Raw genomic sequence first — 19665 nt, 5'->3', positions numbered from 1 at the left:
CCATCAGCAGCAGATCCTTTTAAGTCCTGTAAGTTGGGAGGTGGGGCCTCCATGGATCAGACTTGTTGCTGATCGATTGGATGGAGATCTAGGGAGAATTTGAAGGCCAAATCATCACCTCCAAACTTGTGTTCCTCAAACCATTCTTCATCAGACCAGGCCGTCTTCTTCCGTTGTCCAGTTTTTCAGCAGATCTTTGAAGTCCTGTAAGTTGGGAGGTGAGGCCTCCATGGATCAGACATGTTGATGCTCGATTGGCTGGAGATTTTGGAGGCCAAGTCAATAACTCAAAACTTTTCCTTGTGTTCCTCCAACCATTGTTGGATTCATCAGTCCAAGCCGTCTTCCATTGCTCCGTGGTCCAGTTTTGCAGCAGATCTTTGAAGTCCTGTAAGTTTGGAGGTGAGGCCTCCATGGATCAGACGTGTCGATGCTCGATTGGATGGAGATCTAGGGAGAATTTGGGGGCCAAATCGGCACCTCAAACTTGTGTTCCTCAAACCATTCTTGGATTCGTCAGACCAAGGCCACTTTTTTTTTTTTTTTTTTCATTGCTTGGTCCTGTTTTGATGGTCACGTGCCTATTGTAGTCGGGTCAGCATGGACACCCTGACCGGTCTGTGGCTACACATCAAACTGCAATGGACATCCACTTCAGGGACAACATGTTCACTTGCTGGCTAATATATCCCACCCACTTTCAGATGTCCAGATAGCGAATGGTATTCACTCGTGGTCACAAGGTTATGGCTGATGAGTGTTTGTGTATATATATTATACGGTTACCCATAGCAACACAGTGTACACTCCCCTGGTGATGTCAGTGTTCTCATCCTGCCCAAAAAACATGTTAAATGCAGATTGTGCCAAATCTCATTGGCCCCTGGCGTGCCGGTGTTTTCATCCTTCTGTACGCTATGGAGGGATGAGTGGAGAAATCGATCAGAGCCTTCGAGGATCACAATAGGGATCATCTGAGGAATGTTCCAGTGTATAGCCTCCAGCGGGTGGGATGTAGGTGACCTGCCGCTTATCACGCTTGTTAGTCGCCCCACATTTCATGTTAATCCTCGCCCTCTCCGTTCATCACACTCTCCGGTTATGATTATTTTATTTTTTTTGCATGCCTTGTAAACCCATGTTTGTTTTTTTTTGTTTTTGTTTTTTGTTTCCTTTTTTTTTCCTCCTCCATCACTTTCTTCATTTCTACATTTGTGGCGTTGTGTCCCCCGTTGCCCATTTCTCTGTGCCTTCCGCCATCTACCGCAGTCCATCAAATCCAAGCGTAAAAAGAGTTTCCGGCTGTCCCGCAAGTTTCCGTTTTACAAGAGCCTTGGTACGGAGACCAACAACGCACGTAAGTAAGAGGAGAGGTCGCAGATTTCCTCGCACTTTTATACTAGACTAGTGAGAGAGGAGCGAGTGACGCGTATGTAGAGCAATAGGGTTGACTTGCCAGAAGAAACTCGGCAAGTCGAATGTTTGTGGTTTTTGCAGATCAGGGCAATCCATGGTGTATCCATATTCTATGGTGTAGGGCAGCCATTCTCTACCAGGGTTCCTCCAGAGGTTGCCAAGGGTTTCCGTGAGCTGTGGATGGTGTAAGGCAGCCATTCTCTACCAGGGTTCCTCCAGAGGTTGCCAAGGATTCCGTGAGCTGTGGATGGTGTAAGGCAGCCATTCTTTACCCGGGGGGTTCCTCCAGAGGTTGCCAAGGGTTCCATGAGCTGTTGATGGTGTGGATCAGCCATTCTCTACCAGGGTTCAAGAGGTTGCCAAGGGTTCCATGAGCTTTGGATGGTGTGGGTCAGCCACCATTCTCTACCAGGGTTCCTCCAGAGGTTGCTAAGGGTTCCGTGAGCTGTGGATGGTGTAAGGCCACCATTCTCTACCAGGGTTTCTCCAGAGGTTGCTAAGGGTTCCATGAGCTGTTGATGGTGTAGGGCAGCCATTCTCTACCAGGGTTCCTCCAGAGGTTGCAAAGGGTTCTATGAGCTGTGGATGGTGTAGGGCAGCCATTCTCAACCGAGGGTTCCTCCAGAGGTTGCTAAGGGTTCCGTGAGCTGTGGATGGTGTAAGGCAGCCATTCTCTACCTGGGGGTTCCTCCAGAGGTTGTTAAGGGTTCCATGAGCTGTGGATGGTGTAGGGGTCTCCAAACTTTCTAAACAAAGGGCTAATTTACTGTCTTTCAGGCTTTAGGAGGGCTGAACGTTGGTGCCAGTGTAAAATGGGGCCCCATCCTTGGTGTCGGTAGGAAAAAATAGTATCCCAACAATGTTTGTGGTTTTTGCAGATCAGGCAATCCATGGTGTATCCATATTCTATGTTGTAGGGCAGCCATTCACTACCAGGGTTTCTCCGGAGGTTGCTAAGGGTTCCGTGAGCTGTGGATGGTGTAGGGCAGCCGTTCTCTACCAGGGTTCCTCCAGAGGTTGCTAAGGGTTCTGTGAGCTGTGGATGGTATAGGGCAACCATTCTCTCCTGGGGTGTTCCTCCAGAGGTTGCTAAGGGTTCTATGAGCTGTGGATGGTGTAGGGCAGGGGTCTCCAAACTTTCTAAACAAAGGGCCAATTTACTGTCCTTCAGGCTTTAGGAGGGCCGAACGTTGGTGCCAGTGTAAGAAATGGTGCCCCATCCTTGGTGTCGGTAGGAAAAAATAGTATCCCAACATTGGTGTCAGTAAGAAGAATAGTGCCCCATTGTTGGTCAGTGGGAGGAATAATGCCTTATCGGTGTCGTTGGGAGCAATAGTACCCCATCATTGATTGGTTTCAGTAGGAAGAGTCGTGTCCCATCGTTGGTGTCAGTGGGAGGAATAGTGCCCCAAGGGCCGCATTAAAGCAAGCAAAGGACCACATCTGGCCCCTGGGCCCCAGTTTGGAGACCACTGGTGTAGGGCAACCACTCTTTACCAGGGTTCCTCCAGAGGTTGCTAGGGATTCCATGAGCTTTGGTAGAGAATGGCGGCCCTACACCATCCAACGCTCATGAAGCCCTTCGGAACCCTGGTAGAGAATTGCGGCCCTACACCATCCAAAGCTCATGGAACACTTGGCAACCTCTGAAGGAACCCCAGTAGAGAATAGCTGCCTTACACCATCCCACGCTCATGGAACCCTGGTAGAGAATGGCTGCCCTACACCATCCAACGCTCATGGAACCCTTCGGAACCCTGGTAGAGAATAGCTGCCCTACACCATCCAACGCTCATTGAACCCTGGTAGAGAATGGCTGCCCTACACCATCCAACGCTCATTGAACCCTGGTAGAGAATGGCTGCCCTACACCATCCAACGCTCATTGAACCCTGGTAGAGAATGGCTGCCCTACACCATCCCACGCTCATGGAACCCTTCAGAACCCTGGTAGAGAATGGCGGCCTGCCCTACATCATTCAGAAGTTGCGTAAAGGTTCCATGAGCTGTGGCTGATGGGCCTCCCATTTGATGGTGCTTCCATAGTTCCAGGGCAAATGCCACTTGGTAAGGCCAGTTCCAGGACATTGACCTTATTGGCTGTCTGCATTCTGACCATCACTCTAAAGCAGGGATCCTCAAACTACGGCCCTCCAGCTGTTGTAGATCTACACATCCCATGAGGCATTGTAACACCATGACATTCACAGACATGACTAGGGCATGATGGGAACTGGGGCCGTAGTTTGAAGACCCCTGCTCTAAAGGCCCGTACACACGATCGGATTTTCCGACGGGAATTGTGATGACAGGCTGTTGTCGGAAAATCCGACCATTTGTATGCTCCATCTGACAATTGTTGTCGGATTTCTTTTATATGATGCAGTCCGTCGCCCCCTAGTATCAGGACGGTGTTTTCAGAGTCGCCCATTTTATGGTTTACCGGCTGAGTTTCGGACAGTATGGGGCCGGATGTACCTGTGCGCGGGGGGATGACGCGGATCTCCGCACAGATACCAATATAATGCCTTTTAGGAATTTTAGCTAAATGATGTTGGTGGGGTCCATTTGTTTTAGAAATCTGTTTACCTCAGGTGGGGAGGTTGGTTTTTATTTTAATTTTTCAGCACTGCTTTCCTGTGTCCTCTCTCCATTCCATGGTGTATAATTGTAAAAACTGCTAAATTCCCCGCTGCTCCTGTACTATATTACATTTGGGTGTTTGATGATAAGGGGGTGACATTTCTGTTCCTCTTCCTGGTCTCTGGTTGGCTGTCTCTCACTGTCTATCTTTCTCCTCTCTCTTCTGTCTCGGTAATATCAGGATTTCCCGGGCTTAAGTGACGATTATTATGGATCAAAGAGTCTGAGTAAGTCCCTCAGTATGGGGGGGGGGGGGGATGGGGCACTCATCTTACACCATGGTTGTCTGCTTTAACCTTGTCCTGTTCTCTCGGGGTGTGGGCAGAAAAGCCCCCCCACTTTGTGGCATGTCTTTCCCCCCTCCTTGTTAATGGAAGACCCGTGACATCGGGGTCACTGCTGTCAGGACAGTGTCTGCCGGATTTCTGCAGAAGTATTTATCACCTAAATATATTCCTTCCGTATCAAAAGTAAACGTGCTTGAAGTCTTACGGTTTACTTTTCAAAGCAGCCACAGCCTGAGTAGAAAAGCCTGTTCCCAGGCCATCATTCTGCAGGGAAGAGCCTCTGCTCTCTGAGTGGAAACAGCGGTCTCTCTAGAGAGGTCAGAAACGCCCTCCACTGAGCTATAGCTTGCCAATCAGAAGGCAGCGTGAGCTTTATCGATTTCAGAGCTAGAGGGTGTGTTGGACCTCTGTAGAGCGGCCACTGCTTCCACATCGAGAGCAGAGGTCCAACACCCTCTGCCGAGTCAGAGCTATAGCTCACCAATCAAAAGGCAGAATGAGCTTTACTGATTTCAGAGCTAGAGGGTGTGTTTTGGACCTCTGCAAGGAGGCCACTGCTTCCACATAGAGAGCAGAGGTCCAGCACACCCTCTGCCAAGTTTGACCCATAGCTCTGAAATCAGTAAAGCTCATTCTGCCTTTTGATTGGTGAGCTATAGCTTTGACTCAGCAATCAAAAGGCACATTGAGCTTTGCTGATTTCAGAGCTATAGGTCAGAGCTATGGGTCAAACTTGGCAGAGGGTGTGCTGGACCTCTGCTCTCTATGTGGAAGCAGTGGCCTCCTTGCAGAGGTCCAAAACACGCCCTCTAGCTCTGAAATCAGTAAAGCTCATTCTGCCTTCCGATTGGTGAGCTATAGCTCTGACTCGGCAGAGGGTGTTGGACCTCTGCTCTCGATGTGGAAGCAGTGGCCGCTCTACAGAGGTCCAACACACCCTCTAGCTCTGAAATCGATAAAGCTCACGCTGCCTTCTGATTGGCGCGCTATAGCTCAGTGGAGGACGTTTTGGACCTCCAGTAGAGAGACCGCTGTTTACGCTCAGGCAAAGGCCCTTCTTTTGAGCATGCTGGCAAGGGACAGGCTTTTATCTAGGCCAGTGATGGCAAACCTTGGCACCCATAGATGTTTTGGGACTACATTTCCCATGATGCCCTCTGCAGTGTAGGTGAGCATTATGGGAGATGTCGTTTCAAACCATCTGGGGTGCCGAGGTTCATCATCACTGAACAAACCATCTAAGCTTCGTACAGATTTATTTTGTTTGTTTTTGATCCATCTGGGATGTATTTATCTGATTTTATACTGAAATTTTACATTTTATTAACCATATGAGTAAGCAGTGCAGTACATGGCGCTCAGGCACAGCGCTTTCCCTCCAGAAACCTGGGCTGGTTATTCAGCCGGACGGCACGCCCGGCCTTTTTTTCTGTCAGTAATAAGAGGGGAATCGTTGCGACTTGGCGCCTGTACTGCTGAGTGTGTGTGTGTGTGTGTGTGTGTGTGTGTGTGTGTGCGTGTGTGCGCGCGCGCAACATATGACCCCCCAGCCCTTCATGCTCTGTGTGTGTGTTGTGTAGTGTGTCAGTGGTTGCCCCGGCTACCACCTACTGACAGGGAATTTGTTATCTTGCAGAGGCCGTGACGTCAAATACCAGTGACAGCGAAAGCAGCTCCAGTAAGTCTCTTGTTGGATGTTTCTTTGCATCTTTGTTGCTTCTCTCTTCGCTCATTCCTCTGATCCCGGGTCCTTTTTTTCTTTACAGAGGGACAGGAAGACACTATTCTATCCTATGAACCCGTCATCCGACAAGAGAGTAAGTATCTCCGCATATTACGGGGCGAATATTTATCCTCTTCTGTTCTGATCATGTTCTGTTAATTGTCAATACTGATCTGTGTGTGTTCTTTTTTGTTTTTTTATGTCTGCTGTCCTGACGGGTCAAATTAATTTCTTTCCTTTTTTTTTTTTTTTTTTTTTAGTTCATTACGCCAGACCTGTCATCATTCTGGGCCCCCTGAAAGATCGGGTAAACGATGACCTCATCTCCGAGTTCCCCCACAAATTTGGATCTTGTGTCCCACGTGAGTCCGATAGATTTTATTCTTTAAACCACTTGTGTCATTTTTGTTTTGGGTTAAATGCCGGGGTGACCCCGCTGCCTAAAAGCCTTTCTCTCTCAAATGCCGGGGTGACTCTCTCTCTCTCTCTCTCTCTCTCTCTCTCTCTCTCTCTCTCTCTCTCTCTCTCTCTCTCTCTCTCTCTCTCTCTCTCTCTCTCTCTCTCTCTCTCTCTCTCTCTCTCTCTCTCTCTCACATACCGGGTTAAATGCCGGGGTGACCCCGCTGCCTAAAAGCCTTTCTCTCTCAAATGCCGGGGTGACTCTCTCTCTCTCTCTCTCTCTCTCTCTCTCTCTCTCTCTCTCTCTCTCTCTCTCTCTCTCTCTCTCTCTCTCTCTCTCACACATACCGGGGTGACCCCGCTGCCTAAAAGCCCGACTGGGAGCCTTTCTCTCTCAAATACTGGGGTGACCCCGCTGCCTAAAAGCCTTTCTCTCTCAAATACCGGGGTGATGGCTGCAGCTAGATGCCACAACCTCGATATTTTAGATAAGTGATCACTGTGGAGAATCTCCCCTTCCTCCCAGTGCTTCCTGGGCTTACCATGGAGACAAAGTGATGGCAAGATGGCCAGCACTTATTTCTATGCCTATATATAAAATAAGAGGGACATGAAGGGAGGGGGGAGATGGGAAATTTGGGACTTTATGAGGCATAGGACTTGTAGGTCCAGTGTCTCCATCCCTGTATTTCTTTCTAGCTTAACCACCTATCTATAAAATTGTATTTAAATATATAATTGTATATAATAAATATAATACTTTTCATACTTTTTATATATATATATATATATATATATATATATATATATATATATATATATATATATATATATATATATATATATATATATATATATATATATATATATATATATATATATATATATATATATATATTAGAGGTCGACCGATATGGGTTTTTCTCTGGCCGATGCCGATATTTAGAAATCGGGGCAGCCGATGGCCGATATATGAGGCCGATTTTTGCGGCCGATATTTTGGGCCGATTTTTGGATTGGGATGCATTGTGGAGGAGGATGGATGGTGCTGGGCGTGGGTGGGAGATGCGTTGTGGAGGGGGAAAGATGGTGCTGGCTGTGCCTGGGGGATGCATTGTGGAGGGGGATGGCTGGATGTTGCTGGCCTTGGAGGGGGGATGCGTTGTGGAGGGGAAGAGATGGATGGTGCTGGCTGTGGATGGAGGGAAGGGGGTGGATGGATGGAGCTGGCCCTGGGTGGGGAATGCATTGTCGAGGGGGATGGAGGAATGGAGCTGGCCGTGGGTGGAGGATGCATTGTGGAGGGGGAGAGATGGATGGTGCTGGCTGTGGATGGAGGGAGGGGGGTGGATGGATGCAGCTGGCCGTGGGTGGGGGATGCATTGTAGAGGGGGGTGGATGGATGGAGCTGGCCGTGGGTGGGGGATGTATTGTGAAGGGGGATGGATGGAGCTGGCCGTGGGTGGGGGATGCATTGTAGAGGGGGGTGGATGGATGAAGCTGGCCGTGGGTGGGGGATGCATTGTGAAGGGGGATGGATGGATGCAGCTGGCCGTGGGTGGGGGATGCATTGTGAAGGGGGATGGATGGAGCTGGCCGTGGGTGGGGGATGCATTGTAGAGGGGGGTGGATGGATGAAGCTGGCCGTGGGTGGGGGATGCATTGTGAAGGGGGATGGATGGATGCAGCTGGTCGTGGGTGGGGGATGCATTGTGAAGGGGGATGGATGGATGGAGCTGGCCGTGGGATGTATTGTGAAGGGGGATGGATGGATGGAGCTGGCCGTGGGTGGGGGATGCATTGTGAAGGGGGATGGATGGATGAAGCTGGCCGTGGGTGGGGGATGCATTGTAGAGGGGGATGGATGGATGCAGCTGGCCGTGGGTGGGGGATGTATTGTGAAGGGGGATGGATGGATGGAGCTGGCCGTGGGTGGGGGATGTATTGTGAAGGGGGATGGATGGATGCAGCTGGCCGTGGGTGGGGGATGCATTGTGAAAGGGGATGGATGGATGGAGCTGGCCGTGGGTGGGGGATGCATTGTGAAGGGTGATGGATGGATGGAGCTGGCCGTGGGTGGGGGATGTATTGTGAAGGGGGATGGATGGATGGAGCGAGCTGGCTGTGGGTGGGGGATGTATTGTGAAGGGGGATGGATGGATGGAGCTGGCCGTGGGTGGGGGATGCATTGTGAAGGGTGATGGATGGATGGAGCTGGGCGTGGGTGGGGGATGTATTGTGAAGGGGGATGGATGGATGGAGCGAGCTGGCTGTGGGTGGGGGATGTATTGTGAAGGGGGATGGATGGATGGAGCTGGCCGTGGGTGGGGGATGTATTGTGAAGGGGGATGGATGGATGGATGGAGCGAGCTGGCTGTGGGTGGGGGATGTATTGTGAAGGGGGATGGATGGATGGAGCTGGCCGTGGGTGGGGGATGCATTGTGAAGGGGGATGGATGGATGGAGCTGGCCGTGGGTGGGGGATGTATTGTGAAGGGGGATGGATGGATGGAGCGAGCTGGCTGTGGGTGGGGGATGTATTGTGAAGGGTGATGGATGGATGGAGCTGGCCGTGGGTGGGGGATGTATTGTGAAGGGGGATGGATGGATGGAGCGAGCTGGCTGTGGGTGGGGGATGTATTGTGAAGGGGGATGGATGGATGGAGCGAGCTGGCTGTGGGTGGGGGATGTATTGTGAAGGGGGATGGATGGATGGAGCGAGCTGGCTGTGGGTGGGGGATGTATTGTGAAGGGGGATGGATGGATGGAGCTGGCCGTGGGTGGGGATGGATATATATAAAATGAGTGTGTATACAGGAGAGGTGTGTGCTCTAACATGTACACACTGTTCCCTCCAGCACTGTCCATTGGATGACACCTGTGAGCTCCCACGTGAGTTGGAGTACAATCACTAGAGAGCCGAGGCACCTATCAGAGATGATAGGAATACTGTACATTACCCCAGTCTCCAGCAGCACGAGAAATGAATCCTTCAGCCACGCTGCTGGTAGCCTGCGCGCCGGCCCCGCCCCCCCCCTACCTCGACGGGCTGTAGGAAGCTTTTGTGATCTCTTCGCGCAGACAAGCAACTACTGCAGCTGCTTGGGCTTGTGACAAGTTTGCTTTCTGCTACAGCCCATCGAGGTAGGGGGGGAGGGGCCGGCGCGCAGGCTACCAGCAGCGTGGCTGAAGGATTCATTTCTCGTGGAGCGGGGTTTAGCGCGGCAGCCGAAAATCGGCTGATTTTTTTTACAATAATCGGCCGATGCCGATTTCTTAAAAACGGCCAAATATCGGCCGATATATCGGCCGACCGATATATCGGTCGACCTCTAATATATATATATATATATATATATATATATATATATATGAAAATATAGTGTGTGTGTGTGTGTATATATAAATTTAGCGATGCACGATTAATCACGGAGAGAATCTCGATTCTCCCCGTGGGATGACCCGCGATTCTTTTGTGTCACCGCCGGTTCCACGTAACCAGCGTGGAACGCAAATGGCGCCGATATTGGAAACCAACGTCAGCAGCCTGCACCGCTGGATGGATGCCTGGGCTTCTCTCACAGTTCTGTAGTGTGTATCCATGCAACACCCAGTGGTTGCTGGCGGTACTGCTTCTGATGTATAAAAGAGACCAGTGATATGTCTATAATGTTAAAGACCATATAACTCCTATGAAAAAAGCAGAATCAAAGTTTTATTCTGCTTTTTTCATAGGAGTTATATGATCTTTAACATTATAGACATATCACTGGTCTGTTTTTTATATATTCATATTTTCAGATAAATCACAGGTTTATTTATTTGTGGGGGGGGGGGGGTTTCTGACATTCAGTTTTTGAGAATCGTGATCTTTAGTCTAAGCAAAAGAATCGTGATTCTCATTTTGACCAGAATCGTGCAGCTCTACTATATATACAAACAGTGGGGGGGGGGGATATTTGACCCCCCTGCTGATTTTGTACGTTTGCCCAGTCTATAATTTTATTGGTCGGTTTTATTATAACGGTGAGAGACGGAATAACAAAAAATAATATCCAGAAAAACGCATTTCAAAAAAAGTTCTAAATGGATTTGTATTTTAATGAGTGGAATAAGTATGTGAACAAAACTTTCTTAGTAGTTGGTGGAGAATCCCTTGTTGGCGATCACAGAGGTCGGACGTTTCTTGGAGTTGGCCTCCAGGTTCTCACACATCTCAGGAGGGATTTTGTCCTCTCCGAGTCATTAAAGCGGGAGTTCACCCTAAAAAAAATTTAAGATTAGATTGATGCTCATTTTGTGAAGGGGAATCGGGTGTTTTTTTTAAATCGAAGCCGTACTTACCGTTTTAGAGAGCGATCTTCTCCGCCGCTTCCGGGTATGGGTCTTCGGGAGCGGGCGTTCCTTCTTGATTGACAGGCTTCCGACGGTCGCATCCATCGCGTCACGAGTAGCCGAACGTCGGTGCGGCTCTATACGGCGCCTGCACACCGATGTTCGGCTTCTTTCGGCTACTCGTGACGTGATAGATGCGACCGTCGGAAGACTGTCAATCAAGAAGGAACGCCAAGTCCCGCAGACCATACCCGGAAGCGGCGGAGAAGATCTCTCTCTAAAACGGTAAGTACGGCTTCGATTTTAAAAAAACACCCGATTCCCCTTCACAAAACGAGCCTCAATCTAATGTTAAAAATTGTCATTTCCGGGTGAACCTCCACTTTAAGGTTTCCAGGCTGACGTTTGGTCACTCAAACCTTCAGCTCCCTCCACATATTTCCTATAGGATTAAGGTCTGGAGACTGCTAGGCCACTCCAGGACCTTAATTGCTTCTTCTTGAGCCACTAATTTGTTGCCTTGGCGGTATGTTTTGGGTGATTGTTATGCTGGAAGACCCGTCCATGACCCGTCTTCAGTGTTCTGTCTGAGGGAAGGAGGTTCTCCTCTACGATTAGATGGTACACGGCCCCGCCCATCGTCCCTTTTGATGCAGTGAACTTGTCCTGTCCTCTTGGCAGAAAAACACCCCCAAAGCACGTTTCGCCCTCCGTGTATGATGGTGGGGGGATGGTGTTCTTGGGGTCATAGTCAGCATTCCTCCTCCTCCAAACCCGTTGAGTTGATGCCAAAGATCTCGATTTTGGTCTCCTCTGACCACAACCCCTCCCCCCAGTTCTCCTCTGAATCATTCAGATGTTCATTATCAGACTTCAGACGGGCTGTACATGTGATTTTTTTGAGCAGGGGACCTTGTGGGGGCTGCATTTATTTATTTATATATATAATTTTTTTTTTTTCATTAACCCCTTCCTTACCGGGCCATTATAAAATGATGCCGGCAGGAACCCTCCCTCCGGGTGGACGTCATATGACGTCTTTTCTTCCCGGCAATCTAGGGTCCACAGATCCACCTCCTGTCAGAGGTGAGGAGATCGTACAGTACAGAGGAACACGCATCGGTCTCCTCCCCTTGGGAGTCCCCTCTCCCCATACAGCAGTGTTTCTCAACTCCAGTCCTCAAGGCGCCCCAACAGGTCATGTTTTCAGGATTTCCATTATTTTGCACAGGTGATTTGATCAGTTTCACTGCCTTAGTAATTACCACAGCCGTTTCATCTGAGGGAAATCCTGAAAACATGACCTGTTGGGGCGCCTTGAGGACTGGAGTTGAGAAACACTGCCCTACCGTAAGAATCACTCCCAGGGAACATATTAACCCCTTCAGCGCCTCCTAGTGTTAACCCCTTCCCTGCCAGTCACATTTATACTGTAATCGGTGCAGTTTTATAGCACTAATCGCTGTATAAATGTGACTGGTCCCCAAAAAAACGTGTCAAAAGTGTCCGATATGTCCGTCGCAATGTCACGGTCACAATAAAAATCGCAGATCGCCTCCATTACTAGTAAAAAAAAAAAAATGCCATAAATATATCCCCTATTTTGTAGACACTATAAGTTTTGCGCAAACCAATCGATATACAGGGAGTGCATACTTATTAGGCAAGTTGTATTTTTGAGGATTCATTTTATTATTGAACAACAACCATGTTCTCAATGAACCCAAAAAACTCATTAATATTAAAGCTGAATATTTTTGGAAGTAGTTTTTAGTTTGTTTTTAGTTTTAGCTATTTTAGGGGGATATCTGTGTGTGCAGGTGACTATTACTGTGCATAATTATTAGGCAACTTAACAAAAAAAAAATATATATACCCATTTCAATTATTTATTTTTACCAGTGAAACCAATATAACATCTCAACATTCACAAATATACATTTCTGACATTCAAAAACAAAACAAAAACAAATCAGTGACCAATATAGCCACCTTTCTTTTTTTTTTTTTTTTTTTCTTTTCCACTTCAGACTCAACCTCATATAGTGTGCATTATATGCTCATGTTCTGCGTACCAGCCCATTGCATCTCTATATTGGTTTTGCATCATAAGTGTCTCTTCTTTTGTGTGGAAGTTTGCTTTTTTCCTCCCTCTTTTTTTTTTTTTTCCTTTAAATATAAGTATATATATGTTATTTATTTAATATCATTCCTCGTGCTTAAGAGGCGCAAAGTATTTGTGATTATAATTATCCCCCCCCTAATCCTTCCCCCCCCTCCCCCCCTATCTCACCTTAAACAATCTCTTATATCTCTAGTTCTTTCTAATTTTCTTCTAATGCCTCTTTTAAGTATCTATCCTTAATTTTTCTGCGTAACTCCACGATTTCTTAAAAGTCCTCCATTTATTCCATTTCGTGATTTGTAAAATGTTATTGCCTTCTATAGCCTCTTTTAGTTCTTCCATTTTGTATGTTTCTTCAACCGCATCTATCCATTCCCAGATTAAGGGGCACTCCACCTCTTGCCACTTCCTTGGTATAAGTCTCTTAGCGGCGTTGAGTAGGTGCGGTACAAGGGATTTCCTATAGCTCTTTATACCTTCCTCCCCCCCATGGAATAGGATGACCCATGGGTCCATCTTTATCTTTTCCCCCGTGATCTCTTCCACACAGGTCAAAATTTGTTCCCAATACTTCTTGATCTTAGGGCATCCCCACCAGAGATGTGCCATATTTCCTGATGTTTTACATCCCCTCCAACACTCTCCTGTCTGTTCTTCATTATACTTTTTTATCTTATCCGGGGTCATGTACCATCCGGATATACATTTAAAGCACATCTCCGCAGTACGGCTATCTACCGCTGAGGAGTGTGTCAGAGCCAACATTTTATCTATTGTGCCCCTATCCCGCTGTGTTCCCAGTTCCCTTTCCCATTTTCTAATGAATGGGGGTATATTCTGCTCATCTATCTTCAATAGAATTCTGTATAACTTTGAGGTCGTTCCTTTAGATCTTTCCGTGGAACATATTTTTTCTAAATCTGTTAACTGGTCTCCCGTTCTCAGTGGTCCTGGGAGATCCTGAACAAAATGTTTAAGCTGCTGATACCTCCATTCATTGATTTCCATTAAATTATTTTTAAATTTTAACTCTTGTAGTGTTATTATATGGCCGTCCTTCGTTATATCCCTTAGTTGTACAGTGTCCTGTTTAATCCAATTACCCCCCACTTGTGTTTTACCTGGTGCAAAATAATCATTATTTTTTAGTGCTATAAAAGGTGAATTATATTCCTTCTGAATTTTTTTATACACCTTGTCCCATATTTTAAGTGCATTTTTTGTTATTTCATGTGCGTTTTTATCTAGTGTCCTAAATTGGGGAGGGTTCCAAATTATCTTGTCCAACCTCACCTGTGCTAATTCATTTTCTAATCTTACCCACCTTTTTTCTTTATTGGCTCTGGCCCACTCCACCACCCTTGTTATAACCACCGCGTCATAGTATCCTTTAACATCCGGTACCGCTAAACCCCCCTTTTTTTTTGGTTGTTTTAGGGTCTGGAGTGATATCCTATGTTTCTTATTTTTCCATATGTAATTCATAATTAATTTTTTTAATACTGAGAATAGTGTTCTCGGGAGGGCTATGGGAATCATCTGAAATTTATATATGATTTTAGGTATAATAACCATTTTGCAATAATTGATTCGTCCTATCCATGATATTGCTCTATTTTCCACTCTTTTTGTTTCTGTCTTGATTTCATTTAATAGGGGGATGAAGTTTATTTTATACATTTTTTTAGTAGAATTTGCTAAGAGTATCCCTAGGTATTTAAGTTCTTTGACCCAGGCGAAATGGTACTTCACTTTGAGGAGTTGCTCTTCCCATTTACTTATATTTATACTCATAATCTCCGTTTTGGTGAGGTTTATTTTGAAGTTCGCAATTTCCCCGTACTCTCTGCATAGGTTTAATAGGTTTGGTATTGATGTTTTGGGTTTATCTAAATAGAACAGGACGTCGTCTGCAAATGCAGAAAGTTTGTATTCCTCCTCTCCTATTTTAACCCCTTTTATTTCTTGGCAGTTCCGGATCCTGACCAATAGAGGCTCCAATGAGAGCACAAACAGGAGCGGCGACAGAGGACACCCCTGCCTTGTACCATTTTTCATTGAGAAAGTTTGGGATAAACTTCCGTTTATCTTTATTTTGGCTGTGGGCGACACATAAAGTGCTGCAATCCAATCTATCATTCTCTGTCCGAACCCCATGTCCTTCAGGGTAAGCAACATAAATCCCCAGTCTACTCTGTCGAACGCTTTTTCTGCATCGATCGACAGAAGTAGACCTGGGGACCCTACCGCCTTCATTCTCTGGAGTATCAAGAGTGTTTTTACTCCATTGTCTCTACCCTCTCTACCTTGGACAAAGCCCGTTTGGTCCGGGTGTACCAATTTTGTCATTTCCTGTCTTACTCTTCCGGCCAGTACCTTTGCGTACAGTTTTATATCAGTGTTTAAGAGAGATATCGGCCTGTACCCTGAGCAGCTTCCCGTGTCTTTACCTTCCTTTGGAATAACCGTGATGGTTGCCTCTGATGCTTCTTTACTTAATTTATACTCTCTTCCAAGGCCATTAAAATACTGGCATAGTTTTGGGAGGAGAATCTCCTTGTATTTTTTGTAATACATCACAGTGAAGCCGTCAGGGCCCGGGCTTTTACCGGCTTCTGTACTTGTTAATGCTAGTTTAATTTCATTTTCCGTAATGGGCCTATCCATCTCTTCTGCCTCCATTTGTCCAATTTTCGCTATTTCTGCTTCCTTTAAGAATGTAGCAATCTTATTTTCTTTTTCCCCTTTTTGCCAGTTCTTTTATTCTACCGAGTATAATTTTTCATAGTATACTCTGAATGTTTCTGCAATATCTTTTGTTGTATGTGAGACCTCACCTTTTTCGTTTTTGATTTTATCTATATAATTCCTAGATTTCTTTTTTTGTACCATCCGAGCTAGATGTTTGCTTGTTTTATTCCCCCACCTGTATCTTTCCCTTGCTATCAAGTTAAATTCCCTTTTTATATCCTGATCTAAAAGTTCTTTAAGGTCATTTCGCTTATTTACTAGGTTTAGATATAGGTTTCGTTGTTTTCCCATTTTCTTATGTTTCTGTTCAAGATTAAAGATCTCCTCTATTAGTTTTTCCCTTTTACTATTCTCCTCTTTCTTCCTCCTTGCTCCTTCAGAGATCAAGATCCCTCTTATCACCGCCTTGTGAGCATCCCATAGGGTTGCTTTAGAAATTCCTTCTATCTCATTGGTTTTAAAAAACTCTTCTAATTCTTTTTTAACCCTCAGGGAACTTTTCTCTTTGATTATTAGCTCCTCATTAAGTCTCCAGTTTTGATAGGGCTTTTGATTCCCTGAGATTTTTATGGATATGCTGATAGGGGCGTGATCCGAGATCGTCATGGTTTCTATTCTTGTCTCGACCACCATTTCCAGTATTCTATGGTCTACCAGTATGTGGTCAATCCGAGAGTAGCTCCCGTGGACCGGGGAATAGAACGTGTAATCTCGTTGGCTTGGGTTAAAGATCCTCCATGTATCTACTAATTGATTTCTATATAAACTTTCCTTAACCTTTCTTAGTTGTTTGTCTTGGGTTTCTGTTGTCTGGTGAGTCTTGTCTACTTTCGGGTCCATACAAAAATTTAAGTCTCCTCCCAATATTAACTTTCCCCTCCTAAAATCTTTTAATTTCCCTAGTATTTCCAACAGGTATTTCATCGGAGAGGTATTTGGGGCATATATATTTACAAGGGTGTATTCCTCCTCCTCCAGATTTCCCCTTAAAAAGAGGAATCTCCCTTCCGGGTCTGTCATTCTATCCGTTAGGACGAACCTAGTTCCCTTCGCTATTCCGATTGCTATCCCTCTGGCTCTTTTGGAGATGGTATCTCCATAGTACCATCTGGGAAAGTCGGGGGAGTATATCTTTGTATTTGACCCCAGTGTAAGATGGGTTTCTTGTAAGAAGGCAATGTCTGTCCTATACCTTTTCAGCTCCTTTAATATCTTATGTCTCTTAGTTGGGCTGTTAAGGCCTTTTACATTATAAGACAGACATTTAATCACTGGCATTTTTGTTTACCTTTCTTCGGGTTACTGTCTCTTCTGATTGTTTTGGTGAGATAGGGTTTCTTCCCTCCCTGCTTCCCATGCCTCCCCCCCTCCCTCCAACCCACCCAATCCTCCCCCTCCCTCCCATCCCCTCTTCCCACCCTACCCAACCCTCCCTCCCTCCCTCCCATCCCCTCCCCCTTCCCTCCTTCCTCCCTCCTACCCCCCCTATCTGGCCTATTGAAGACCTTTGAACCATCTTCCATGTTATGGTTCAGATCATTCCGGGTGGGGTCTGGGACCGCCCCCCCCCTCCGGTTCTCCACCCAGAAGGGGGGGGGAGGAAGGGACCTGTCCCAAGCCGGAAGTCAGAGGGGAGACCAAGAAGAGAAAAAAAAAAAAAACAGAAAAAGGATAACTGGGAACTTCTACCGCAGTCCAGAAGAGAAAAAGGTACTACCAGAAGGGGAGCTGAGGAACAGAGGACGGGGGGGAGTTCCCACTCTCCCCCCCTCCTCCTCCCATCTCCCCCTCCCCCCCTACCCCCAGCCCGGCAGGTCAGGGACCTGAATATCCAACTTCCTACAGAATTCATTTAAATCTTCGGGGAATCTTAGTGTCGCCGATCTCCCCTCTTTTGTTCCAATTAGGCAAGCAGGGAAACCCCAATTATACTTGATCTTCAGATCTGTCATCTGTTTTAAGAGTGGTTTTAATGTCCATCTCCTTGCCAGGGTTTCTGGGGCCACGTCGGTGAATATCTGCAGCTCCGTCCCTTCGAACACTACCGGGGGTTGTCCCCTCAGCTTTTTCCAAATTGCTTCTTTATCTTCATAAAATCCAAACCTTATTATGACATCTCTTGTTCGCTCGGTAGTCACTCTTTTCGGATTTCCTACCCGATGTACCCTTTCAATCCTAATTGGGTTGTCTATTGTTCTTTCTAGTAGTGGATTAAATATCGTCTGTGTTATTATCCTGAGGTCCTCTCCCCTCTTCTCTGGTATTGACCTTATCCTTAAGTTTTGTCTCCGGCTTCTATTTTCCTGATCCTCCAATTTATAGAGAATATGTCTCTGTTGAAGTTGAATCTGATCCATCTGGGCTTTTAGTGTATTTGATTCCTGTTCTTGTTTCTCTATTTGTTCCTCAACTGTTTCTATTCTGGAGAGCATGTGACCGAAGTCTGTCCTTAAGTTCTGTATTTCACTTTTTATCACGTTTTCCAATCTTAACAGCATCTCCGCCATTTCTCCCTTTGAGGGGGCCTGAGTGTCCGTGCTTCGTTCATCCATCCTGCTGCTTTCTAATACGCTTCCGGTGGGCCCCTCCTCTCTTAGTTCTATAGATGTTTCTCTGGACATATCACTCTGGGGTTTCTTATTTTCAACTTTTTTTGTTTTGTTCACTTGTTGTTGCTTTGTTGCACCCTGGGCTCCAGGGACACGCGGACTTTCCCCTCTAGTTACGAATGGCCTTATTGAGCTTGTTGCTGTTGTGTTGCTTGGAGTAGTTGGGGGTCCCCCTTTTGTTGATCTACTCGTCATTCTGCTCATATTAGTCTCCTTCTTTCTTATTCTCTTCCCCAGCTTGACCTCTTAATTCCCCAATTGATACAAAAACCCATATAAAGGGGGGGACCGATATAGAGTGCTATGCTGGACTGTGCCAGAGGTCTACTTTGTAGGGATTCCCTATTTTGATTTTATTTTCTCCCCCTCTACCCCCTTTTTTTTTTTTTAGCTCTTAACCTACTAGTATTATTTCAGCAGTTCTGACAGTTAAGCGATGCTTATCAATATACCAATATATCCGCTCTTGATCAATTACAACAAATAGTATTTGTATATGCAGGGAATATGGGTAGACAGAGTTCCCCTATTTACCATTCGGTTATAATGCGTTAAAGAGGGGGGCAGGGTACCTCCCCAGATCTTTCCCTTTTCCTGCTGTTTAAGGTCCGGGGAATTTGGAAGATTCCAGAAAACAAGGAGTAAAGATAAAGGTCCCACACCAGAGGTGCCTGAAAATTCCCCAAAAGATATGGGGCGTATAAGTTCCCCTCAATCAAATGCAAGGAAACAAAGTTAAATAAATAAATAATTTAGAGAATACGAATGTACAGGCTTCAAGCAGAACATGCAGGTAAAATTTTGAGTATAGAAGGTATAGGAGGTATATGCCAGTTTTACCTATTTTAGGAAGTTCATATGTAAAATTAATAGTCCCCCCCCAATCGAGTAGTATAAGAAAGTGCTGTAACAATCAGTTATTCATAGTGACATCTCTTATCCACCTCTCTATATAACTTCGCTTAGCATACACAGCTGGTTATCTCGGGGTTCCTGTTAGCTTCCTTTATTGGTCTTCTATTCTCTTGTGTTCAATTGTGATAAATTGTTCTACATCATATCATGCAATGCAGCTCTTAATTTAATTTCTCGGGGAAAGAAAACAAAGAATACCTCTCTCCTCTCCATGGATCTGCATTAAATTGCTGTTTTCAAACATTCCAATTTTTCTTCACAATTTAATTGTTAGCATTGAATGTACCTCACTGTCTGGATCGGCTGAGAGGAGGGGTGCAGATGATATCCTTCCATCCAGGCTCAGCACACACGCTGTCTCGGCATACTCACTCTTGTGTTGGCTGGAGCCGTTGCAGTCGACAGGTGCCGTCTTCCCACTACTTACCCCACGTCCTGTATCTGTTTACCGGTGCTGCGGCG

General features: G+C 46.2%; 1 protein-coding gene across 1 annotated transcript in view; it reads left to right on the top strand.

The window, feature by feature from the left end:
* Positions 1-19665, top strand: part of LOC120921940 (disks large homolog 3-like) — a 206607-nt gene that overhangs the window by 175266 nt on the left and 11676 nt on the right. Inside the window, exons 16-19 of the mRNA XM_040334450.1 lie at positions 1172-1357; positions 5983-6024; positions 6113-6163; positions 6330-6431. Coding sequence (XP_040190384.1) covers positions 1172-1357; positions 5983-6024; positions 6113-6163; positions 6330-6431 — 381 coding nt within the window. The remainder of the gene's footprint in view (positions 1-1171; positions 1358-5982; positions 6025-6112; positions 6164-6329; positions 6432-19665) is intronic.

This window comes from Rana temporaria (assembly GCF_905171775.1).
Source record: "Rana temporaria chromosome 9 unlocalized genomic scaffold, aRanTem1.1 chr9f, whole genome shotgun sequence".
NCBI classification, from domain to species: Eukaryota; Metazoa; Chordata; class Amphibia; order Anura; family Ranidae; genus Rana; species Rana temporaria.
The sequence above is the reverse complement of the archived record's forward strand: the minus strand, read 5'-3'. Positions and strand labels throughout refer to the sequence as shown.